At 48.3% G+C, this 26,595-nt stretch overlaps 1 protein-coding gene across 4 annotated transcripts in view; it reads right to left on the bottom strand.

The window, feature by feature from the left end:
- ILF3 (interleukin enhancer binding factor 3) overlaps positions 1-20,778 on the bottom strand; it is a 29,668-nt gene extending 8,890 nt beyond the window's left edge. The window contains exons 1-18 of one of the 4 annotated variants that reach the window (XM_075577462.1): positions 20,601-20,776; positions 14,414-14,492; positions 14,102-14,328; positions 13,519-13,699; positions 12,970-13,117; positions 11,409-11,500; positions 10,842-10,937; positions 9,658-9,769; positions 9,345-9,442; positions 8,968-9,085; positions 8,752-8,862; positions 6,966-7,165; positions 6,244-6,393; positions 5,245-5,382; positions 3,590-3,766; positions 3,190-3,325; positions 2,328-2,399; positions 735-1,335 (exon numbers count right to left, since the gene is read on the bottom strand). In XM_075577462.1, coding sequence (XP_075433577.1) covers positions 1,286-1,335; positions 2,328-2,399; positions 3,190-3,325; positions 3,590-3,766; positions 5,245-5,382; positions 6,244-6,393; positions 6,966-7,165; positions 8,752-8,862; positions 8,968-9,085; positions 9,345-9,442; positions 9,658-9,769; positions 10,842-10,937; positions 11,409-11,500; positions 12,970-13,117; positions 13,519-13,699; positions 14,102-14,328; positions 14,414-14,416 — 2,109 coding nt within the window. In that variant the 5' untranslated portion in view covers positions 14,417-14,492; positions 20,601-20,776 and the 3' untranslated portion in view covers positions 735-1,285. Of the gene's footprint in view, positions 1-734; positions 1,336-2,327; positions 2,400-3,189; positions 3,326-3,589; positions 3,767-5,244; positions 5,383-6,243; positions 6,394-6,965; positions 7,166-8,751; positions 8,863-8,967; positions 9,086-9,344; positions 9,443-9,657; positions 9,770-10,841; positions 10,938-11,408; positions 11,501-12,969; positions 13,118-13,518; positions 13,700-14,101; positions 14,329-14,413; positions 14,493-20,540; positions 20,565-20,600 lie in introns of those variants that run through there. The other 3 variants (XM_075577461.1, XM_075577459.1, XM_075577460.1) reach the window with 3 other exon arrangements.
- Positions 20,779-26,595: the final 5,817 nt, after the last annotated feature.

The following is a 26,595-nucleotide window of genomic DNA, read 5'->3' as shown; positions in this document are numbered from 1 at the left end:
CACCAATGGCTGAAACTTTGTGATGCCCATTGCCCAAAATCAGATGTCATCGGTGTACATACACACTTGTATTACCAAGTCAAGGCCTGAAATCACTAGGTGGTAAGATTCCACCGGTTCGCACAAACCTGTTCCTGAAATTTCCCACGTTTGCCGGAGCGGTGCATGAGCCGGTAGTAGAATCCCTTGTGGCAGAGCAGGACAGCAGGGGAGGAGCGCCATCTAGCAGCCTGACCCGGGAACTGCTGGTGCTTGCTGCTAGAGTGCGCTCCTCTCCCCGTGCTGCCCTGCCGCCTCAAGGGACTCTTCTACCGGCCAATTCTTTAAGCCAGGGGCCCGGCCCGCTGCATGTGTCCACCGGGGGACTGGGGGAGATTTGATGGTGATTTTTTCACTAAGGGCGGGAAGGTGAGAACCGGTTGCTAAAAGTTTTGAATCCCACCACTGGCTTGAAGCCAATGTAAAGTGCCAGATTGTCAACTCCATGGAAGGACAGCCTTTAAAAATTCCAATCACACTTACACTAAATGTATTTGTTTTGTGTAACCAAAGACGTGTTGTCGTCCCCTTTGGAAGCAAAGATTAAAACCGGTGCCATTCCCTTGCAGTGAGCGGAATTACTTCCCGCCGGAAGGTTTAATGTGACAGCCCCTCCCAGATCCACCACTTTGGGGTTCAACGTGAGCACAACCCGCTGCGTGAGTGTAGAAAGGACCTTTTCTCCCCACAAGACACAGGTTTTTCCAAGGTTTATTAAAACAGTATGACCACGCCAAAACCAAACAATGGCTGCAAGTTTAAGACAATAAAAACGCTTCTAAAAAAAAAAAAAATAATACATAATAAAAATAAAGATAACCCTGCCCTCAAAGCTACGCTTCGAGAACCGTAGGCCGGCCTCAATTTATGATGAATCGTGGATCGAACGAATAGCCAAGTTGCACATCAACCGTTGACTTACAACAGAAAAAAAAAAAAAACAAGTCCCCATCTCTCCATGGTGTACAAATCAATAATAATAAAAAAAAACGTTCAGAGGAAAGGGTAGGATGTGTAACTGCCACGAATTTATACACTGCGGCCTACAGTCTGAAAAGCTTGACGTTAGCAGTCCGAAAACGTAGGCGATGCACAAGTGGAAACAAAAAATTAATTTCAAAATAAAAAAAAAGATACTTTTCGCTTAGTCTTTTTTTTGTTTTTGGAGTTCAAGACAGACTGAAGTAAAGAGCTTGTGGGTTTTTGTTTTTTTTTGAATGTGTGGGTGCATTACTCTATAGATGGTCTAGGCAGATGCAAAATCATGATACCCGTAGCAGTCTGTGAAAAAGTCACCTACAAATAGGGGGAGACAGCAGAGAGAAAAAAAAAAAAAAAAAAGAATTAGAATTCTTTTGGAAATGGCCGTTTAAGTGCCACAGTCTTTTTTTTGTGCTCAAATTGCAAATTTTAGATTTCTCTGCTCCTGTCTCCCCCCGTACCCCCCCCAAAAAAGTAGAACCTGCTCCAGGAGGGTGAGAAGGGAGGTAAGCGTATAAAAAAAAAAAGAATATAAACCGTGGAAAGGAGTTGTACGGCGTTTCACTTTGTTAAACCAAAGCAGAGAAATGTAAAAAAAATAATTCAGACAGCGAAATCATTGCATGTTATCCAGTGACATTACATCAAGTCTTCAGGCAATACCCGCTGCAGCACAGACACACAGCACACGTCTGTGGCAGTTCCCCATGCACGGAACATTAGTTAAGGTTCCAACACGGCCCCTGCTTTCACAGCTAGTTATTTTCCTGCTTCCCTTAAACCGTATTCCAAGGGGCTCCTTCCACTACAGTCCTCAGGTCAGGTTAAGGATATCCCAGCTTCAACACAGGTGGAAGTCTTAGACTGCACCACCTGTGCTGAAGCAGGGATATCCTGGTGGGCAGTCTTGAGAAGCCTTGCCGTATTCTATTCCTAAAGCCTAAATGCGGATGCCAATCCACACCGACTAGGTGACATTAGTTGGCCTTAAAGAACCTGCTAAGAAGAAGATGAAGACGTTTGCCGATAAGACTAGTGGGTGTGCATGGGAAAACTGCGTTGTGCTGCCTAACACAATGGACCAAGAACGAATAAACAGCACAAGTTGCCGTGTGGACACTACAGCAAGCTTTGAGCATTAACATATACAACGGCAAGGAAAAATAAGGCTGAAAAACGGCTTTAAAAAAGGCATCACATGGAAATCACTTTCAAAGTAAGTCATACCGGGGAGATTAACCATTTAAAAAAACAGATTATATCCCCCGCCACTCCTGCACAGTATAGCCAATGGAAAGATCACTTACTGTAGCCAGCTGTTGCAGAAGTTTGATAGTTGTAGTTCCCGCCGTAACCGCCGCCGCCATAACCACCGCCTCCTATATACAGGAAAAAAAAACCGGTTCAGATTGGCAGAAAGGGATAGGTTTGCCAGACTTATCTGGATAAAACCCCTTAATCACTCTACAAAGATACTGAGTGTGTTGGTGTGGACTAACCACAAGCAGGCATCAGGAACACAAAGACCTACACAATTCAAAATAAAGCCAGCACAATACCAACACATGGCCAGATGCCAAGATTTATGCCAACACTTCCAGCATCTGTACTACGGCCCTGTTGTCTGCGCTGCACGCGTGCCTGCCAGGCTGGCGGCGCGTGCAGTCATGTTACCTGGTCTGCAGTGGGAAAGACAGGGGCGGGAGGGGGGGGGGGTGACGGGGGCCCTCATTGGCTGAACTGCCGGGAAAGCGCGGCCTAGCGCTCAATCGCTAGTTCTGCTTACAATTTCTGCCTGAAGGAAAAACGGCGCGTGCAGCGCAGAAGCCACCCATTGCAGTGGGCCCGGCCCCATTGAGACGACTTTCGTGCCCACAGCACTCGCTATGCCGCCAGCGGGGGCCAAGCCTTATAATTCACAGCGTGCCCCCCCACCAGGAGACCAGGTCTACAGATAAGCCCCCTTCCTCAACCCCCCTGCCCCAAAAAAGGCGCACAAGCTCAGGGGAATAATGCTGCATCGCAAGGAGCCTAGAAAGCAACGATTTGCATGCCACTCCAGCACTGTGTTAATGATACCCTCACCGTACACTAGAGATGGGGTTACAGATTGCAGCACACTTAACACCAACCCTGCCACAGAAGGCTGAAGCTGCACAGGAACCTTACCAGAATTCATGTAGCCGCCATGGTTGCCACCGCCAAACCCACCACGACCTCGCCCTCTGCCGCGATTCATCCCTCCCCTGCCACGGCCGCGGTGACTTTGAGGTGGGGGAACCTCATTGTGCATCATCCCAAAGCCCTGGTTATGCCGAGAAGACAACACACAATTAGGGATATTTTCAGAAGCGTGCTGTAATATGAATGTTAAAAATTACAACACTAATATATATTCTAAGCATTTATCAAATCTGTCATCCCCTCTACACAGGTTTCAGTGAAAAATTGCACTTTAGTGCAATGAAATTAGCTGGGGCAGACAGCCTAAGGGCCATTTTGCAGGAAAGGTTTGGGCATGTGGGCCACAAGTTGCAGAGACTCACGGAAGCAGATAAATGCCCCTTACCTTCCCACCAAACTTGGGACCGCCTCTGGACATCATGGGAGGCTTCTTCTTCTTGGGGACTTCCATGTACATGGAGGACTCAGGAAAGAGTTTCTCCAAGGCAGAGAGCGCAGCGAAAGCTTTGGCCACTTTCTTGTTGGAGCCGGTCCCTTGGAACTTCTGACTATCAACTTCAACCTTGGAGAGAGCGCGGGCAATTAATACTCATGGGGCAACAAGTTACACGCCTTTGTGAAAGCCAAGGACGTTAACACTACCTTCATCGTAATCTACCATTACAGACCACACATTAAGATGGCCAAAGCATCCTTACCAGACAGCGAAATCTTGATGAGGGCAATATGGGAGTGTAAAAACCCTTTGCTCTAGTCCAGGAGTGGCCAACTCCAGTTTAAGGGCACCCCCAACAGGTCAGGTGAAGGATATCCCCGCTTCAGCATAGGTGGCTTATCAGCAGGGATATCCTGAAAGCCTGACCTATTGGTGGGCCTTGTGGACTGGTGTTGGACACCCCCTGTTCTAGTCACTCATGATCTCATTCAGTTGTACTCCAATACAGGATACATCCAATTATCCTTTTGCCTCTAGACATAATTTAGTCATGTCCCATGTCATTATTGGAAATAAATGTGCATTTATACAGACACGTGCAAAAGTGTTCTATATTTAAAATATTACATACATGTGATCTATGATACCTGGCACGATACATGCAGATGTGTACCATGATCTATATGGCACGATACATGCAGATGTGTACCATGATCTATATGGCACACAAACGTAGGCCATGATTTTCAAAGACATGGCATATTTATTATATGAAACTGCATTACACTGGTGTTTCCTCTGGTGTCAAACACCGGTGTTGCGTATATTACATAAAAGACAGAGCCCCATTGCTATATGACAAATCCTAGTTATAAAATACTGTTTTTCACTCAAAAGTGAATGCCACTTGGTTATAAATTTGGCCAAAGCACCTGTAAGCTTGCAGACCTTGTTAAGGTGTCCCCACGCTCTGCAAAAGTTCTTTTTACTATTTATCCATTAAAAAAAAATACAACAAAACACCACTTTATAGCCTTTCAGCTTCCAACTAGCTATATGTGCTAGTCCTCACTCAATAGACTTTAGCAGTTATCTTAGACATTCATGGTAGAATAATGTTTATACTTTTATCATCTCCAGGCATCCTTGTGATCTGTTCTGAGTTTTATTCCAGACCAATTTAACCGTTCCTTGTATCAATAGGATTAACGATGGTCCTAATCTTTATAGACAATTTATCCTACCAATATTCCTACTTCCTAAATATGCTTTTGTCAAACTGATTTAACGTGTAGAATTTCTGCTCAACTCAACTTACCAATTATAATTACCAGTTTATACAACAGAAAATAGAAAATAAGACTAAATGGAAGCCTGAATCACGAGACATTTGTACATTTACACATTGCCAACCCAGTAGCACTCCTTTTTGACAAATATATGTGGTGATGGGTTTAGGTTTCACGCTTACAGGGGGTGTTGTGTGTATATTACATATACCCGTTGAACTTCTGCTACACACTGCCAGTGTGCACATCTGCGGTGGTGTCCATGTGGCAGAGAAGTGTGCGCGTGTAAGGAAGGGCCAGCGCCCGCAGACTCACCTCCATAACAAAGCGCTTGTCGTGGCTGCCCCCGGTCTCGGAGATCAGCTCGTATTTGAGGCCTCGTCTCTTTTCGTTCAGCTCCATGACAGGGTTTTTCCCATGCTTTGTTAGGATGGGTCCCTGCTGCTTGGAACCCTGGAAAGGGAGCAGCAAAGACCGTAAAAACAAATCAATTGCAGTGCAAAAAAAATAAAAAACCCCAGCTGCAACAAAATCACTGGTCGGCATAGAGTGCCAACTTTTGTTTGCCCAATGACTGCGGCATCATCATTTTGAATAAAAAAAGTGTCCCTGAAGGCAGAAACGGTCAACACCAAGAGACACTGACGTGTGTAAAAACCCATCCAAAATTGGTTTACCATGGAATTGCTCAGTAAAAAAGAAACTTGGCCGGGGGACTTGTGGGAAAGCATCTCAGAGGCGAGGTGACGGTACTGCATGATCAGCAGAGTTTATAGTATTGGCAATGGCGACGTGAGCACGTGACGTTGCTGTAGCGATTGTTGCACGGAGGTGCAGGAGACCTCGGGAGGGCAACAGGGGGCGTGGCACCTGACATCACACCCTCATTGGCTGAACCACTCACGTGACGCTTCCGTCGCTGGCCAAGACAAAAATCCTTGGCTTTGGCGATTTCGGTCGCGCCCACTATGGTCACCCGCGACAGACTTCAAGTACTTATGACGGTGCTGGGCACCGTTACTATAAGCACAGCCTTAGGCTGATCAGGAAAACGTAGAAGTTCAATCCGTACAACTGTCGGCAAAGTTTCCCACATTGTAGATCCATGACCTAGAGCAGGTAGTAAACTCGTGTACTCGTGCCACCCACAGGTCAGGATGTCCCTGCCTCAACACAGGTGGCTCAATCGTTGACCAAGCCACCTGTGCTGAAGCAGGGACATCCTGAAAACCTGACCCGTTGTGTGACATTGGCTACCCCTGCTCTGGAAGTATCATCTTTGGGCAGTTACGCGTGTATAATCCAGGCCCTTACCTCGGTCTGATCTGTGGGAGAGGCGGAGTCTGCTTGAGTTGAATCCAACAGCGGAGTTGGAGCAGGAGTCTGCACGATTGGCTTCTGCTCCATTTCCTCTGCCTCCTCCTTCTCTTCGACTCCTGTGGGAAGTCCCATATCTTGCAACACCTATGGGGTGGGGGAAAAAAAAAAAAAAAAGTGTCACATAATATACATCTGAAGCACAAGCACCAAGCCGAATTGATACGCAGCCAATTGGGGTTCTGTGTGGAGGCTTATTTAGGCTGTCATCATTAACAAAGAACAAAGTAAAAATCCATTCACTGACAGGTTTCCCAAGCTCCCAAAAGCAATAGATTGTAAAAAAATAGTATTTTCCACAAAATGTTAAAAATAAAGAAAAATCCCGTAATGTCACCTGCATTTGAGCGAAGGAGCAATCTTATTTAGGAGCAAAGTTTACTAATGGCAGTAACATGTTTACGGGCTCTGTCGCTCCAAAGGGCAAAGCGTACCAATACACAAGAGGCAACGGTTTTCTAAAAGATTTTATGAATCCAATAAATGTCAGTGGCGTGCCATTATGGCTCACATTTAGGAGCATTAGATTAGTTTTACTCATTACAAAGCTTTGCGGTTACATGGAAATGCACATGTAAACATTTTACTTTCAGTAGGATCTAGTGGGGGGGGGGGGTAGGAGGCTTCATCTTTAACAGAAAGGATAAGTGGGGTCTCACCTTGACTGCTACGTGAAGCTTGGCGGTCTTCTTCGACGGCCCAAAAGCCTCAAAGGTCTTCTCATCAACCTCCACAGACATGGTGAAGATGGGGGCGTGCACAGGCCCTGTCTGGGACATCAGCTTGTACTGGAGGCCTGGCTTCAGCTGGTTCAGCCTCATCAAGGCGTTCATAGCTTGTGGGGGCTCGCACTTATCATCTGAACACAATTTTACACAGGTTTAACCACCGCTCCTTCCCGAGGCACAGAATGATTCAGTGATTGCATGACAGGGAATGCGGACGACCATGGTTTCACAGGGGGTAGCAGGACCATAGCGACATGATCTGCTTTCTGCAAGGAGTCTACCATGCAGCTTCGTCAAACATATCGCAGAGATCTGTTTACCAACTACCGTCAGGAAACGCAACTGGCCAGGTACTGAATAAAAATGTACCCCATCAGGGCCAGCATGCACTGCTGTGTGTTTGGGGCTCCGGCACTGACAGGACACATTTTATTTTTAATGCCTGCAGACCCGTAATGCCCTGACAGTGCCTGATCAGCTCTTAAGTTGAATACAAAATGCAAAAAAATAATCCAAAAGGCCAGTTTACAGAGGGAAATGAAGACTAATGCAAACTCCCAAACAAGCTTATGAATAGAAATGTGCATTTTGGTTTCCTAAAACTTTCATTTGGAGGGAGAAGGCTGCATGCTGCCACTTAGTGAGGCAGCAGGACGGTTTCTTTCATTTAGCTTTATACAGGAAGGATGCAGGGTGTCTGCATAGCTGAACCCCGTTATTTTAGCGCTGGGGACCCCCTGCTTCCCAAGACAGACCTCTGTAGGGGGCGCAGGTATCTCGGCAAATTTTAAAGCTCCCACAATAGGAAGCCGCAGCGGGTGACCTCACAGCCGCTTTGAAACGGCAATTATGTGAACCCTGCCAGCTGAGTGGCTACCAGCACCTCCTGCAGAGGTATCGCACGCAGCAGGGGGGCCCCAGAGCTAAAAATCAATGGGTTCAAACACACACGGCATCATTTACCACCGATGTGTATATCTTGTGGTCATTGTAATTGTTCTTCACAGCTGTACACTAGTGCTTTAGAACCACCTGCCCACAAAGGGACAGGTTCACTACAAGCCGACTCAGGGAGTCCCACCCAGATCTGGGGTTAACGGCCGTTCAAGTCAATGGCCGTGTGCACTCATACCCCTAGCTACACAATGAACACTAGGCATTAAAAAGGGGCAGAAAACCATTTGTAATCTCTTCTCCCGTCCTGCTCACGGACGTATTTTTTTTATTTTGTGACCAAATGGTGTTCTTCACGAGCACCAGAAACTTACATTTATATGGCTGCTAAGCCACTTCCTTGCTCCCATTAGATCTCTAAACCTTATCCTTGAGACTAGTAGTTTGCATTTACAAACATCTCGGCACTGCCAGGTGGGGTGGAGAAAGCCAAACAGCAGGAGCTACAACGGACACTGAAGGACGGCAGCTCTTATTAAATTATTCTGCGAGTGCAGAAACTGGAATTTCTCACCGCCTATAAATAGAATTCCATTTCTAGCACCGTAATTAAAAATAAGCTATGTGTAAAAATTCAAATATATACCTCAGTGATTTGCTTTTAAAGGGAACCACACGAGGTTCAATTTCAAATGAGGTCATATTGGAGGAAACTGCACATTTAACCCTCATGGCATCCTAGGTGCCTACATACACCCCCTCGCCCCCCCCCCCCCCTCTCCCAAGGAGATACATTGTGTGGCTTGTGCACGTGATTAAATACCTTTCCTCTGAACCTTCTTTTTCTTCTTGCTTGGCGATTTGTCTTCTCCGTCCTCCTCCATGGGGCGCTTCATGGTTGGCATAGCGTAGGTGGTGCTGGGAGGGATCTGGACTGTGGAGTGGAGAGGGCTAGGTTACACACCAGGACACACGAGGAGGAGCGTGGGGGGTAGGACAGAGGTGGTGTGGAGCATTCGGATGCATCAGTAACACCTACCTGTGTAGTCTATGGGGGGGATATTATCGCTTATGGGTTTCTTCGGCAACTTGGTTGGCAGCGGGTCCATTCCCAGGACTTTGTGCAGCTGACCAAAGGCGGCCAGTCTCAGCGCATGCTGCATAGAAAGAAAAGCGTTAAAACCGGGTGCGGTCATCAAGAGTTTATTTTCAAATTATCAAACCAAAGGCTGCAGGGCTGACAGGTTGTGAGTAAAAGCTGGACATTGAAGCATTAATGGGGTTTAAACGGCGACCATTTGAAGGCCACTTATCACTATGCCAGTCTACCACGGTGGAATAGTGAACTTGTTCAGACATGACAATGTTGGCTTGGTGTCTGGCTGGGAACACAGCTTCTCCCTCACACACCCTTACCTGTGCACTCTGCGTGATGTCCTCTCGTTGCTGCCTCTCCAGGTGTCCAAGAGCATCTGTGGCATCCTTTTCACAGGGGTCGTAAAGCCCAGGACCATCTGCACAAAGCAGAACCAATTTGCCAGATTAAATTGCAGTTGTCAGTTCGCCTCAGGCTATTTACACTAGTTTCCCATAGTAGTGAGAACTTTGTGTACTACAAACATCATATTGGGCTATTCAACTTTAGACTTCCTGCTTCTTTAGAAAGCACATACATAATGTGGGGGGGGGGGGGGGGGAAAGAGAAGACTTTAACCCAGCTGGTACTAACCTGGCATTAGGATTCCAGAACTGAGGCATTCAAGAACTCTTCTGAGGGCTTCACCAGCCCCCATTGGTCTGTTTGCAGTGCCAATTGCCTTTTCACAAAGAAGCTCTAGAGGCTAAGACAAGGAAAATTGATTATAATAAAAACCACAGCATTTATAAATCAGTTACCCATTTGAGAACGTGACTGCAGTGTTGTGACCGAGTAGTTGTATGAACTTCAGTAAATTACACTGAATTACAGTATTTATTTGCAGGAATGCCTAATGCCAATTTAAAGTCTTTCATTAAACAGAAAACAGTACAGTGGAAAGGGAAGCATTACACTGTACCAATTGATTTCCCATTAACCACTTTTAGAGGGAAGACATACCGCTGTAGATGGAGTATCTGACAGTGTGCTGTGAAAGAGGCTGCGATAGCAAATTTCAGATAGTTAAATGATAGCACCAGTATAAGATGCCATCTTCTGGACTACATGAGAGGGTGGTAGATTAGCATAATAGGTAGTAAATGCACAGGAACATCCTGCTAGCAGAGGTGGTAAAGGACAAATACAATAAACACGTATAAATAGGAAAATAAAACCAGGTAAGCTAGACAGGGATCAAATGGGGTCCACGGTTTTGTATTAAGTACGGTAAGTGATCGGCAAGGCCCAATACAAGTACTCTCTCAAATGTACATACATCTTTGAATTCAGATTATAAACATTAAAGCAGCAGTTCAAGCAATATCCTACATTTGTTTTGTTTTTTTAAATAAATCAGTTCTGAACCATGAAAAAATACTTGTAGCATTAAAAAAAATAATGTTTTAAAGAAATTTTTAATGTTTCAACTGTAGGAAGCATTTCCAAAGTCACATACCCTTCCCTTTCTGATAGGCTCTGGCTCTTGAGTCCCGCCCTCTCTCTAGCAGTGAACCAATTGTATCTAGTAACTGCCCAGTCAATCATATTCTAGGAACTACATTTCCCAAAATGCTGAGCAAGAACGGAATTAAATAAGCCTGAGCAAGCAATCGATTACAGGAGAACAGATCGATCTGCAGCTCAGCTAATCACTTGTCAGTGTGCAGATTGTATCGATTCACATATGGAGCGGGAAAAAACGGCAACTTTAATGTAAGGTGCAAACAACCGCCCGTAGAAACCAAGACTGAAAAAATTGGCGAGAAATTACTTACCCATCCTCGGAGTGGCTCCCACGTAGGTACACGTGTGCATAGATCACGCAGTACACGGATCACGATGACGCAGGATTTCAGCCCGTTTGCCCTAGCCTGAGACAGTAAGCAAGCCGGTCAACATTTAACACTACGCCTTCACAGTGCAGAAAAATAAAAAAATATGTAAACTAAAAAATTAAAAAAACACAACATATTTGTAGTGCTACTTTGTCAAGGGTAAAAGTAAACTATGTTTAAGGATAAGCCTTCTGTATGTATTACTTTCACAATTACGGTGTCAAAAAGGTAAACTTACTCTTAGCACAAAGCAGCAACTATGCACATAGGCATTACGGTTCCCTGTGAAGGTGCATTTCCATTGCGTGCTTCTTTAGCTGCCTGTGGGGGCAACAGGTGCTAAGTCCAGCACGGCCACTGCTCTGGTGTTTTTTATATATAGATATTTTTTTTTTTAAACATGTGGCTTACGTTTAAAAAAAAACAAAACACTAAAAACTAAAAAAAAAAAAAAACAAATTATGAGTTGCGTTTTCTACTTGTAGACGGAAATAATAAAATGCAAACCTGGAACCACTTGGCGTGTCGGAGTGACGCCAATGCAGCAAGGCATTTGTGCCTGTCCAGAACGTCCGGTGGATCGTTGACTGATAGCGCTTCTATTCATGGATAAGAAGACAAGGCACGGTTTGACCAAGGGGGGGGTCTGTCAGGTGGACAGGGGATGAGGCAGCTTCCTGAGGGCAGTGGGGCGCCTTACACAACAGCTAACCTATGTGGTGCCCTATCTATCATGTAAACTGACAGCAATCTAGGGGATTCCCTGACCAAAAAAAAAAAAAAAACACAACTCCACATCCCCCCCCCATTCAAAAATAAAACTAAAAATAAATTAAACGCGTAAGTGGAAAATCCTGCACTAAGAGGCTAAGCTAGAATGTTTAATGCATTAAAGCTGCAGTCTCCCTTAACCACCGTCATGGAAAAAGTGTTTAGTTTCTGCAACTTAACTGGCATTTTTTTCTCTATGATACCATTGCGTTAAGCTGCAGAACTCATGAGTGATGGACTTCAAGAAGATGTCAACACCAACAGCTGTGGCAAAGCAGCCATGCATACATCTGCATATCATTTAAATATGGTGCAACATGCTTTATTAAAGGTTTTTTTTTTTTTTTTTTTTAAGAAATGAAACTAAATGTAATACAAATTGAGCAAGCCGTTTCATTTTTCAGCATTATAGAAAGGGCCTTCTTATGGGGGACTGCTGCTTTAAACAAAGCGGAATTCTGAAAACAAGAAAATCCTCTATCCTTTGCTAGTTACTGAGGGCACCTAATCCTCCCACCAAGCTCGACTGCCCTGGCCACAGCCCGTGACAGAGAGAGTCCTGTTGGTCAAAGGTCCAGCGTCCCTAAAAATCGACAAACTAGAAGTCTTGATACGAGATCAGATATGCAAAATATATATATATATATATGTATTCATAGAAGCACAACAGATTGGGATCATGTTTGTGCTGCAGCAAAATAATGAGCGTCTGAAGACCAGGGTATCCGAGGAGGGAAAGCACCGTGATACAGAAGGAACTTGGTAAAGAAATCCAACGTAGTTTTTTTGTTCGGACGTGCCTTAGGTGGCTAAGCAACTAGCCTAACTTTATCCAAACCTCTGCATCACTCCCTGGAGTTCAGGACGCCGGCTGACCCCGTTAAGATGGTGCCGCGTCTGTCATTTTTGCTGCAACACACACTGCCCGATGTATAAAGTACATGCATAAAAACACCTTTCCATGTGGAAGTCACCCCATACGGCGCCAGAGGGGCATGTAACGCATTGAAAAGCAATACGTTAACAGGCCCCTCTGGAGCCGCATGGGGGCCACTGTAATATCCGCAGAATGGGCCATAGAGAGTTCAAATACAATTAGCAGCAGAGCCCAGAAAAGATGGGTATTACAGTATTAAACACATGATTTCTGACATTACAGTTATGACCTTCAATAAATCAAAGACATTGACAAGTAAACGTTGATCATCTGAAAGCAAAAAAGGTTTTAAAAGTTAGGGGGGGGGGGGGGGGGGGAATGGTTAGGGTTAAAGAGCGGCTGTTTCCATCCTTTTCGTACCTCCAGCGCTCAACTTCTCCACCTCCTCTCTGACCAGAGGGGATGTTAGGCGAATATTCAGTGTCAGGGGGGTCTCTTTTGCATTTTTGATGCTAATTATCGCTTCTCTGATGTTTTGTATGACATCATACTTCTCCTCTGACACAGTCTGAGAAAGAAAAGAATGCAATATTCAATATGCAAATAAAACAGAACCATGCACTGAAATCTAATGGCAATCGTGACCTTGAAGGGACCGTCCTTTACAGGACAAGGGCATTAACAGCAGCGACGCGCTCAAGCCTTTCGCTGCAACTTTGTAACAGCCCTGGTCAATTATCCCATGGCTTCTAAGCAGGGAATAATCGCATAAAAATGCCCACGGGTTGGACTCTGCTTTGGGGAAAGTCTGGCAGCGAGGATAAGGAAAGCAAATATCTATTTTCAGGTTTAGCACTTTCCATGCCAACAATATCAACCTAATTTGTAGTTCTTAGATCTCAGTTAATATATATCCCTTTAATAGTTACAGCTCAAGGGACAGACACCCAAACAAGTGAAGGCACTTACTGCAAATTGCAAAACAAGATTATCTGCCACTCTCTTCAGGAGGGAGATGGTCGGTTTATCCTTGCACAAGAGAACCAGCTCCAGATCCAAATCTCCCTTCAGGAGAAGCCCCTTTGCAACCAGGCCGACTCGCATCACGCCTCGGAGGGTCCTGGTTGGATTTTCACCACATTTTGTGTCACTATTAAAAAGATGGTAAATATGTATTATTTCACATACATTGAAGTGTTAAAGGCACATTCCAAGTTTAAATGCATATCTCCTGGTGCCCGAGAGGAAGATGCAACAGTTTTACTGCTCTGCATCACATGGAGAGTATCTCTGCAAGTTTAAATGTCCAGTCACATGGGCCAATAAGAAGCCGCAAGGATTACATCATTGCTTCCCATCGGCTCGCGGGACATTAACATTGCCATTTACATAACTACCGACTAGCCCAGTCGCTATTGAAACCTCAGCGGTCTCCTCCTCCATTCCATCGATGGAAAAAAAAGTCTGCCTGGGCCCTAAAGGGCACCACAACCCACAGTACCTGTGACCAGAACAGTTACTCAGACTAACAGCCGAGTAACAGGATATTTACCCTTCCTTGGTCTCTTCTGGGGTCATCATCTCCTCGTGTTCTTCTGTTGCGCACTCCCCGCCCAAGATCTTCTCCTGCAGGTCGATCCAGTCGGACACGGCTTTGAGGGCCCTCTCCGTGTGGGAGACCATGTTCTGAACGGCCTCCAGCTCCTCCTGGGTGGGGTACACCACAGAGTGCTTGGCCATCACGTGGCGGTCGTCATTCACAAATATGCGCATGGGACGCTGGAAATCATTGAGGAGGAGGTTAGTTTGACATTAAATTACAACCTTTTCAAATAGATCACAAGCACCATAACAGCAGTCTCACCATTGTTGCAAGATGGTGTTTGCCTGACGTGAGTAAATATGTCCGCTGACAGTTTCACTTCCTGGAGGCAGCCACAGATCTGTAATGCAAAACAGGTTTTTTTTTATTTTTAGAAACTAGAGACGATTACAAAAGGGCCAGATTAAATATTTACCCGCTTTAACATAACCAGGCAACTGGTGGTGTACACACACTATAGAATAAATGTAGAAAAGTTGAGCACAGGGCTCATCAATTTACAGCACCGTATCATTTCATCACGGTTGCTCAGGCAGCCAGGTGCAAATTTCCACACAAACCCGTTATAAAGCCATGGCAATAAAAACAGGACACATTCTGATTAGGGATCGGCAATAGCACTCACCGAGTGATTAATAAACCTGCTAACTAGGAAGCACACCAAATAACTTCATTTGAAAGCATCTTCATAATAAAATGTTGAAAGTTGAAACTAAACACTTTCCATTTAACATTATAAATTTAAATTAAAAAAACGAGTGTTTAAAAAAAAAATTATGGATATTAGACGAGGAGACTGAAGGAAATTGGGTACAGGGCAGAGTGTGATACTCGGAGAAAGGAGGAGACGGAGGATCAGATTATAAACCCCACTGGGAAGGCAGTGCACCCCAATACGGTTCACATCAGCAGCCGCCAACTGTCCATGAAACCGACTCCCGCGACTGACTAACACCAGCATAATAAAAAGCACAAGATTGGCTTCTGATTGCGATCCTGTTAAAGCTGCATATTGCCCAACGGCAGCACATGTTAGAAATCCTTACACAATACAGAAGCATGGAAAATGTCCAAGCCTCACTTCTGTCCCTCCTAATTTTAATTTAACCAAAAAAAAAAAAAAATGAATAAATCAAATCTGGCCTTTTAACAATTTAGTCAAACAGCCCTGACCATATTGAATTTAATAAAGGGTACAAACATATGCAAACAAGCGTAGTCTTGAGACTTTGCCTTGTACCCAATTTCCTTCTGTCTCCTCGCCTGATATCCATGATTTTTCATTTATATAAAACAAGTGGTTTTTTTAATTTATCATTTTAAATGGAAAGTGTTTAGTTTCAACTTAGACAAAATCTTCGCAATGCAGTTATTTGGTGTGTTTCCTAGTGAGCAGGTTTATGAATCACTCCCTGGTGCGGTGAGCGGGCAGCAGTGTGTGTGTGTGTGTGTGTGACGGGCTTTGCTGCAGCGTTCCCAGCACCCGCCCCCCGGATCAGTTCCCTTAGTAACCGCGCGCGCACACAGGAGCCACTTCCCTTTGTGTGGATATGGGAGGAGGGGGTTACACTGTGTTACTGGATCGGGTTGTGTTGTGTGGATATGGGAGGAGGGGGTTACACTGTGTTACTGGATCGGGTTGTGTGGATATGGGAGGAGGGGGTTACACTGTGTTACTGGATCGGGTTGTGTTGTGTGGATATGGGAGGAGGGGGTTACACTGTGTTACTGGATCAGGTTGTGTGGATATGGGAGGAGGGGGTTACACTGTGTTACTGGATCGGGTTGTGTTGTGTGGATATGGGAGGAGGGGGTTACACAGTGTTACTGGATCGGGTTGTGTTGTGTGGATATGGGAGGAGGGGGTTACACTGTTACTGGATCGGGTTGTGTTGTGTGGATATGGGAGGAGGGGGTTACACTGTGTGTTACTGGATCGGTTTGTGTTGTGTGGATATGGGAGGAGGGGGTTACTGTTACTGGATCGGTTTGTGTTGTGTGGATATGGGAGGAGGGGGTTACACGGTGTTACTGGATCGGGTTGTGTTGTGTGGATATGGGAGGAGGGGGTTACTGTTACTGGATCGGTTTGTGTTGTGTGGATATGGGAGGAGGGGGTTACACGGTGTTACTGGATCGGGTTGTGTTGTGTGGATATGGGAGGATGGGGTTACACTGTTACTGGATCGGGTTGTGTTGTGTGGATATGGGAGGAGGGGGTTACACTGTGTTACTGGATCGGGTTGTGTTGTGTGGATATGGGAGGAGGGGGTTACACTGTGTTACTGGATCGGGTTGTGTTGTGTGGATATGGGAGGAGGGGGTTACACCGTTACTGGATCGGTTTGTGTTGTGTGGATATGGGAGGAGGGGGTTACACTGTTACTGGATCGGGTTGTGTTGTGTGGATATGGGAGGAGGGGGTTACACGGTGTTACTGGATCGGGTTGTGTTGTGTGGATATGGGAGGAGGGGGTTACACTGTGTTACTGGATCGGGTTGTGTTGTGTGGATATGGGAGGAGGGGGTTACACTGTTACTGGATCGGGTTGTGTTGTGTGGATATGGGAGGAGGGGGTTACACTGTTACTGGATCGGGTTGTGTTGTGTGGATATGGGAGGGGGGGTTACACTGTTACTGGATCGGGTTGTGTTGTGTGGATATGGGAGGAGGGGGTTACACTGTTACTGGATCGGGTTGTGTTGTGTGGATATGGGAGGAGGGGGTTACACAGTGTTACTGGATCGGGTTGTGTGGATATGGGAGGAGGGGGTTACACTGTGTGTTACTGGATCGGGTTGTGTTGTGTGGATATGGGAGGAGGGGGTTACACTGTGTGTTACTGGATCGGGTTGTGTTGTGTGGATATGGGAGGAGGGGGTTACACAGTGTTACTGGATCGGGTTGTGTGGATATGGGAGGAGGGGGTTACACTGTGTGTTACTGGATCGGGTTGTGTTGTGTGGATATGGGAGGGGGGGGTTACACTGTGTGTTACTGGATCGGGTTGTGTTGTGTGGATATGGGAGGAGGGGGTTACACTGTGTTACTGGATCGGGTTGTGTTGTGTGGATATGGGAGGAGGGGGTTACACTGTTACTGGATCGGGTTGTGTTGTGTGGATATGGGAGGAGGGGGTCACACTGTTACTGGATCGGGTTGTGTTGTGTGGATATGGGAGGAGGGGGTTACACTGTTACTGGATCGGGTTGTGTTGTGTGGATATGGGAGGAGGGGGTTACACAGTGTTACTGGATCGGGTTGTGTGGATATGGGAGGAGGGGGTTACACTGTGTGTTACTGGATCGGGTTGTGTTGTGTGGATATGGGAGGAGGGGGTTACACGGTGTTACTGGATCGGGTTGCGTGGATATGGGAGGAGGGGGTTACACTGTGTGTTACTGGATCGGGTTGTGTTGTGTGGATATGGGAGGAGGGGGTTACACGGTGTTACTGGATCGGGTTGTGTTGTGTGGATATGGGAGGAGGGGGTCACACTGTGTTACTGGATCGGGTTGCGTGGATATGGGAGGAGGGGGTTACACTGTGTGTTACTGGATCGGGTTGTGTTGTGTGGATATGGGAGGAGGGGGTTACACGGTGTTACTGGATCGGGTTGTGTTGTGTGGATATGGGAGGAGGGGGTTACACTGTGTTACTGGATCGGGTTGTGTTGTGTGGATATGGGAGGAGGGGGTTACACTGTGTTACTGGATCGGGTTGTGTTGTGTGGATATGGGAGGAGGGGGTTACACTGTGTGTTACTGGATCGGGTTGTGTTGTGTGGATATGGGAGGAGGGGGTTACACTGTGTGTTACTGGATCGGTTTGTGTTGTGTGGATATGGGAGGAGGGGGTTACACTGTGTTACTGGATCGGGTTGTGTTGTGTGGATATGGGAGGAGGGGGTTACACTGTGTGTTACTGGATCGGGTTGTGTTGTGTGGATATGGAAGGGGGGGTTACACTGTGTGTTACTGGATCGGGTTGTGTTGTGTGGATATGGGAGGAGGGGGTTACACTGTGTTACTGGATCGGTTTGTGTTGTGTGGATATGGGAGGAGGGGGTTACACTGTGTTACTGGATCGGGTTGTGTTGTGTGGATATGGGAGGAGGGGGTTACACTGTGTGTTACTGGATCGGTTTGTGTTGTGTGGATATGGGAGGAGGGGGTTACACTGTGTTACTGGATCGGGTTGTGTTGTGTGGATATGGGAGGAGGGGGTTACACTGTGTTACTGGATCGGGTTGTGTTGTGTGGATATGGGAGGGGGGGGGTTACACTGTGTGTTACTGGATCGGGTTGTGTTGTGTGGATATGGGAGGAGGGGGTCACACTGTGTTACTGGATCGGGTTGTGTTGTGTGGATATGGGAGGAGGGGGTTACACGGTGTTACTGGATCGGGTTGTGTTGTGTGGATATGGGAGGAGGGGGTTACACTGTTACTGGATCGGGTTGTGTGGATATGGGAGGAGGGGGTTACACTGTGTTACTGGATCGGGTTGTGTGGATATGGGAGGAGGGGGTTACACTGTGTGTTACTGGATCGGGTTGTGTTGTGTGGATATGGGAGGAGGGGGTTACACTGTTACTGGATCGGGTTGTGTTGTGTGGATATGGGAGGAGGGGGTTACACTGTGTTACTGGATCGGGTTGTGTTGTGTGAATATGGGAGGAGGGGGTCACACTGTTACTGGATCGGGTTGTGTTGTGTGGATATGGGAGGAGGGGGTTACACTGTGTTACTGGATCGGGTTGTGTTGATATGGGAGGAGGGGGTTACACGGTGTTACTGGATCGGGTTGTGTTGTGTGGATATGGGAGGAGGGGGTTACACTGTGTTACTGGATCGGGTTGTGTTGTGTGGATATGGGAGGAGGGGGTTACACTGTTACTGGATCGGGTTGTGTTGTGTGGATATGGGAGGAGGGGGTTACACTGTTACTGGATCGGGTTGTGTTGTGTGGATATGGGAGGAGGGGGTTACACTGTGTTACTGGATCGGGTTGTGTTGTGTGGATATGGGAGGAGGGGGTTACACTGTGTTACTGGATCGGGTTGTGTTGTGTGGATATGGGAGGGGGGGGTTACACTGTGTGTTACTGGATCGGGTTGTGTGTTAGGCCGGACCTTGCTGCTGGATCACAGCCCAGCGCCCCCAGCAGAGGCACAGCTACTCATTCAGTACAGGCAGGGAGGAGGCCTCAGGGGAAAGGGCCCAAAACAGCCATTTGCAACATGGACACACATATACACAATGAGATTCGCTAGTTCCTTACTCTGTTCTATTGATAAAGAAGCTGCCACAATGAATCTCACAGCCCAGAGACATTTGTAGCGTGAAACCATTGACTCGCTTGACCAGTAAACACATTTACACCAGCCGGCTCCTTGCTATATACAGATACAGCGTCCCTTGTACTTTGACCCAAGTACTTCGCATGAAAACCGACACATTTTGCAACACGAAACCATGCACAACGGCTCAGACAGTCATAATGACCCAAGTACAGTATGCGTGCCCGCCACAATACTATGCATCCACATATATAGTATTTATATACATATATACATAGTGGAAACAAATAGTACAGGGAAATACATGGAGAACTACTGTATATCCACCCAGACACTTTGGGCGAAAATATATATACATATATATATACAAACATACATACACAACTCGATCTAGATAATGAATTTAAAAAGACACAACACTTAGAGGACTTTAATTCAAGAAAAATTTAATGGGACTACCACATTAAATATTTCTTGAATGAAAGCCCCTAGGAAACGGGGTCTATTTTTGAACGAAAACAAACACATAGACTTTGGTGAGAGCTCGGTTACTGTGTGTAAATACACAGCACCCCTATGCACACATACTCAACACGTGCACAGATGTCCTACACACAAATATACATACATCATAACATGTCATCCACACAGTGCCACAATTACATACACAGACCCCCCTCCTGTCTCTCGGGCAGGGTCTCAGTACAGTGTATACACTACTCCATCAGCCGGACAAAGGGACACCCCGTGCGGCTCGCCTCCGCCGGCGGCCATTTTGTCCAGCCGGCAAACAAAACGTTACTGCGCTTCTCCCTGCGCCCCTCCCCCCCCAACCCCCCGGTTGGCCTTTAGCCGGGCTAACTACGGAACAAAGAAGAGATGAACGAGGATAAGATGGGGGGGGAGGAGAGAGAGAGCGCGCCGAGGATGTGGAGAAGGGCCCAGCGGGCGTCGGGGGAAGGCCACAAAATGGCGGCCGCTGTGAGGAACATGGCGCACGAAGCCGCGCCGCGGAGTAGACAAGAGGGCAGGTGGGTGGTGGGGGGAGAGAATTGGCATCGCCTCGTCCGCGGTTAGGTTCCCTACCGCTATTGCATCCGTGTAAAGAGTCGTGTCAGCACATCGGCGGCGGCGCAGCCAACTTACCCGCAGTCCGCCCGGCGGTTTAACGGCCAACCGTGCGCGAGGACAAAGGCGCGAGTGAAGGGGGAGGGAGGAGCTCGGGGCAAGCTGATTGGTTGCCTCCGCCCACGTGACGACGAAGAGGCGCGAACAGGAGGGGAGGAAGGTTCCAAGGAAACTCGAGAGAAAGCCGGCTTGGTAGGCGTGGAGGGTTTTATATAGTGAGGTGGGGGGTGGGCGGCTAGGCACCGACCACGCCCACTGGGCGTGCGCGTTCCAAGCCTCCATATCGGGACCCGCAAAGCAACAGGGGGTGGGTGGAGGAGAGAGAGGTTTGGAACGCAGAGCGTCGGTGATTGGGCGGGACGGGGAGGCGGGAAAATGGCGCCTGAGGTATCATACCAGAGAACAATGAGTATGATTTATTGTGAAGGGAAAGAGATCGGGTTAATTCTGGATAGTTCGTCATATGATGACTATGTGAAGACAAGATGAAATACAAACATATTTTCCCAAGGGCTTGTGCATTAAATTACCTCAGAAACAGAAGTCACATTAACAAAAAAAAAATATATATATATATATATAATCAAAAAATAAATAGACGATACCGTTCTGTGGCTAACGAAATGCTTTTATTTGTGCGAGCTTTCGAGATACACTGATCTCTTCTTCCGGCGATGTTACAATGAATGAAGCAAGCAAAGGGTTTACTTAAAAACAGTGTCTCTTGGAATGTTATCTGTGCTGTTCCTTCCCCCGGTGTGGATGTGTTTTATGGCTAGAGGTGTCAAAAGGTAATGAAAGCAAGTGAAGAAAGAGTGTGTATGTGTATCAGTGTGAATAAAAATTAATGGGGAGCCCACAGTATATACAGTGCTTTACACAAGGTGTGTGTGGAGTGAGAGGGATATAAATGGTGTGGGTGGGTGTGGAAATGTGAGCGTTTGTAGCACAACTAAAAGTGTGTGGATACTTATATATAAATATAAATAAAAATATACTAGCTGATATACCCGTTGTTGCCCGGGATGTCATTTTCCCGCCCCTCTCTCCGTTCCCCCTGTCTCTCTTCCTCTCTCTCCCCCTTCCCCTCTCTGCCCCCCTGTCTCTCACACACACTCTCACGCACTCTCTCACACACACTCTCTCTCTCACACACTCTCACACACACACTCTCTCACACACACTCTCTCACACACTCTCTCTCACTCTCTCACACTCTCTCTCACACTCTCTCTCTCACACTCTCTCTCTCACACACACTCTCTCACACACACTCTCTCACACACACTCTCTCACACACACTCTCTCACACACACTCTCTCAAACACACTGTGTCACTCAGACACACACACACACACTGTCACTCACACAAGCAGAAGCAGCCTCTCCTCCCTCTCCCCGTAGCTCACATGCAAAGTTCAGTAGCAGCAGCACTCCTCCTCTCCCCTACACCACAGATCACCCTCTCTCCCTCACTCCTCCCCCCAACAGACACACAGACACTGACCTGCACAGACACTGACCTGCAGACACTGACCTGCACAGACACACACAGCCACTGACCTGCACAGACACTCACACAGCCACTGACCTGCACACACAGACACTGACCTGCACAGACACACAGCCACTGACCTGCACAGACACTCACACAGCCACTGATCTGCACAGACACACTGCCACTGACCTGCACTGAATAACACACACCATACACACAGACCGAACATCACACAAACACACACAGACTGACCATTACACAAACACACACAGACTGACCATCACACAAACACACACACAGACTGACCAGCACACAAACACACACACAGACTGACCAGCACACAAACACACACACAGACTGACCAGCACACAAACACACACACAGACTGACCAGCACACAAACACACACAGACTGACCTACACACAAACACACACAGACTGACCTACACACAAACACACACACAGACTGACCTACACACAAACACACACACAGACTGACCTACACACAAACACACACACAGACTGACCTACACACAAACACACACACACAGACTGACCTACACACAAACACACACACAGACTGACCTGCACACAAACAGACTGACCTGCACACAAACACACACACAGACTGACCTGCACACAAACACACACACACACACAGACTGACCTGCACACAAACACACACACAGACTGACCTGCACACAAACACACACACAGACTGACCAGCACACAAACACACACACAGACTGACCTACACAAACACACACACAGACTGAGCATCACACAAACACACACACAGACTGACCAGCACACAAACACACACACAGACTGACCTGCACACAAACACACACACAGACTGACCTGCACACAAACACACACACAGACTGACCAGCACACAAACACACACACAGACTGACCAGCACACAAACACACACACAGACTGACCAGCACACAAACACACACAGACTGACCAGCACACAAACACACACACAGACTGACCAGCCCACAAACACACACACAGACTGACCTACACAAACACACACAGACTGAGCATCACACAAACACACACACACACACACAGACTGACCTGCACACAAACACACACACACACACAGACTGACCTGCACACAAACACACACACAGACTGACCTGCACACAAACACACACACAGACTGACCAGCACACAAACACACACAGACTGACCATCACACAAACACACACAGACTGACCATCACACAAACACACACAGACTGACCAGCACACAAACACACACACAGACTGACCAGCACACAAACACACACACAGACTGACCAGCACACAAACACACACAGACTGACCAGCACACAAACACACACAGACTGACCTACACACAGACTGAGCATCACACAAACACACACAGACTGACTTACACACAGACTGACCTACACACACTGTCCCACATGAACCAGCTGGAGGAGCCGCCATGCAGCGCGCCCTGTGGCTGTAACTGCAGCTGCATGTTTATCTCATCATATTTCTAGCTCTGCTCCTGCCGATCTGCCCCGCCCCCTCACAATTATGGCCCCGCCCCTCACAATCATGGCCCCGCCCCCTCACAATCATGGCCCCGCCCCTCACAATCATGGCCCCGCCCCCTCACAATCATGGCCCCGCCCCTCACAATCATGGCCCCGCCCCTCACAATCATGGCCCCTCCCCTCACAATCATGGCCCCGCCCCTCCTCTGCAGCCAAAACCGGGACATTTTAAACATTTTCACATAATTGTCGGGGCACCGGGACATGTGCAGTAAATCTGGGGCTGCCCCGGCTAAACCGGGAAGTCTGGTCACCCTACCTCATAGGAACCAATGCGACAGTAGTAAGCAATACGCCACACAATGTATATAACTGAGCTTTACTGTACACACACACACACATCACACACTACAATACAACAATAGCAATATATATATACTAGCTGAGAGACCCGGCGTTGCCCGGGATGTAAATGCGTAATAGGTAGTATTATTTATAAATGGTGGAACAATAGGTAACTATTTGTTGTAAAGGTTGGATAATAATATTGAAAAGAAAGATGGAATAAAATGTAATACGATGTTGTTTAAAAATGGTTTATTGTAAACATACCACAGTACAATGTATATTTTGGTGACATAACAAATGTAAAAATGTGAGGCGTGTGTCCTGCTAGGGTGTGAGGCGGCACGTGGCGCGTGGGTTGTGAGTGCTGTCTGTGAGTGGGGGTCCTGCTAGGGTGTGAGGCGGCAGGTGGCGCGTGGGTTGTGAGTGCTGTTTGTGAGTGGGGGTCCTGCTAGGGTGTGAGGCGGCAGGTGGCGCGTGGGTTGTGAGTGCTGTCTGTTAGTGGGGGTCCTGCTAGGGTGTGAGGCGGCGGGTGGCGCGTGGGTTGTGAGTGCTGTCTGTGAGTGTGGGTCCTGCTAGGGTGTGAGGCGGCGGGTGGCGCGTGGGTTGTGAGTGCTGTCTGTGAGTGGGGGTCCTGCTAGGGTGTGAGGCGGCAGGTGGCGCGTGGGTTGTGAGTGCTGTCTGTTAGTGGGGGTCCTGCTAGGGTGTGAGGCGGCAGGTGGCGCGTGGGTTGTGAGTGCTGTCTGTGAGTGGGGGTCCTGCTAGGGTGTGAGGCGGCGGGTGGCGCGTGGGTTGTGAGTGCTGTCTGTGAGTGGGGGTCCTGCTAGGGTGTGAGGCGGCGGGTGGCGCGTGGGTTGTGAGTGCTGTCTGTGAGTGGGGGTCCTGCTAGGGTGTGAGGCGGTGGGTCAGTGATGTCGGTGCGTAGGGGCGGGAGGCAGCAGGTGTGTGTGGCGGCAGGTATGTGTCGAGTGTGGCGGGTGTCTGTTGAGTGCGTGCAGCGGCTGTGAGGCGGTGGGTGAAAGGCAGAGGTGGGTGGGCGCGAAAGCAGAGGCGGGGAGGCGGGCGGGAAGGCGAAGGGCGGCGGGAAGGGGAGGAGGGGGTGGTGGAGGGGGGGAAGGGGTGGAGGAGGGGGGGAAGGGGTGGAAGAGGGGGGGAAGGGGTGGAGGAGGGGGGGAAGGGGTGGAGGAGGGGGGGAAGGGGTGGAGGATGGGGGAAGGGGTGGAGGAGGGGGGGGGAAGGGGTGGAGGAGGGGGGGAAGGGGTGGAGGAGGGGGGGAAGGGGTGGAGGAGGGGGGGGAAGGGGTGGAGGAGGGGGGAGGGATGGGGTGGAGGAGGCGGGGGAAGGGGTGGAGATGGGGGGGGGAAGGGTTGGTGGAAGGGGTGGAAGGCTTGGTGGAGGGGGAGAAGGAGTGGGAGGGGGGGAAGGGGTGGAAGGGGGAAAGGGGAGGAGGGTGGGGGAAGGGGAGGGGGGGGGAAGGGGAGGAGGGGGGGGAAAGGGGAGGAGGGGGGGGAAAGGGGAGGAGGGGGGGGGAAAGGGGAGGAGGGGGGGAAAGGGGAGGAGGGGGGGGGGAAAGGGGAGGAGGGGGGGGGGGAAAGGGGAGGAGGGGGGGGAAAGGGGAGGAGGGGGGGGGGAAAGGGGAGGAGGGGGGTGCATTAAATTACCTCAGAAACAGAAGTCACATTAACAAAAACAAAAAATATATATATATATATATATAAAAATAAAAATATACTAGCTGATATACCTGGCGTTGCCCGGGATGTAATTTTCCCGCTCCCCCCCCCCCTCTCTCCGCTCCCCCTGTCTCTTCCTCTCTCTCCCCATTCACCTCTCTCCCCCCATTTACCTCTCTCTCTCTCCCCCTTCCCCTCTCTGCCCCCCTGTCTCTCTTTCTCCCCCGTTCACAGCAATCCGGTCCACCCCTGCACATGAATGTTGCCCCCTTCCCTAAACAGCTCCGGTCACAACTCTGTGTCTCTCTCCCCCCCCCCTTCACAGCTCCATTGCCCCCTGTTCACAGCTGTGCCCCCCGTAAACAGCTCTGTCCCCCCCCTTCACAGCTCCGTTCCCCCCCTTTCACAGCTCCGTTCCCCCACACACTCTCACACACACACACACACACACTCAAACACACTGTGTCACTCAGACACACACACACTGTCACTCACACACAAGCAGAAGCAGCCTCTCCTCCCTCTACCCGTAGCTCACATGCAAAGTTCAGAAGCAGAAGCACTCCTCCTCTCCCCGACACCACAGATCACCCTCTCTCCCCCACTCCTCCCCCCAACAGACACACAGACACTGACCTGCACAGACACTCACACAGCCACTGACCTGCACACACAGACACTGACCTACAGACACTGACCTGCACAGACACTCACACAGCCACTGACCTGCACAGACACTCACTGACCTGCACAGACACTCACACAGCCACTGACCTGCACAGACACACTGCCACTGACCTGCACTGAATAACACACACCATACACACAGACTGACCATCACACAAACAAACACACAGACTGACCTACACACAGACTGACCTACACACAAACACACACACACACAGACTGACCTACACACAAACACACACACACAACACACACACACACACAGACTGACCTACACACAAACACACACACACA

The sequence above is a fragment of the Ascaphus truei genome, chromosome 20 (assembly GCF_040206685.1).
Source record: "Ascaphus truei isolate aAscTru1 chromosome 20, aAscTru1.hap1, whole genome shotgun sequence".
NCBI classification, from domain to species: Eukaryota; Metazoa; Chordata; class Amphibia; order Anura; family Ascaphidae; genus Ascaphus; species Ascaphus truei.
Note: the sequence above shows the minus strand (reverse complement) of the source record. Positions and strands in the feature narration are given on the sequence as shown.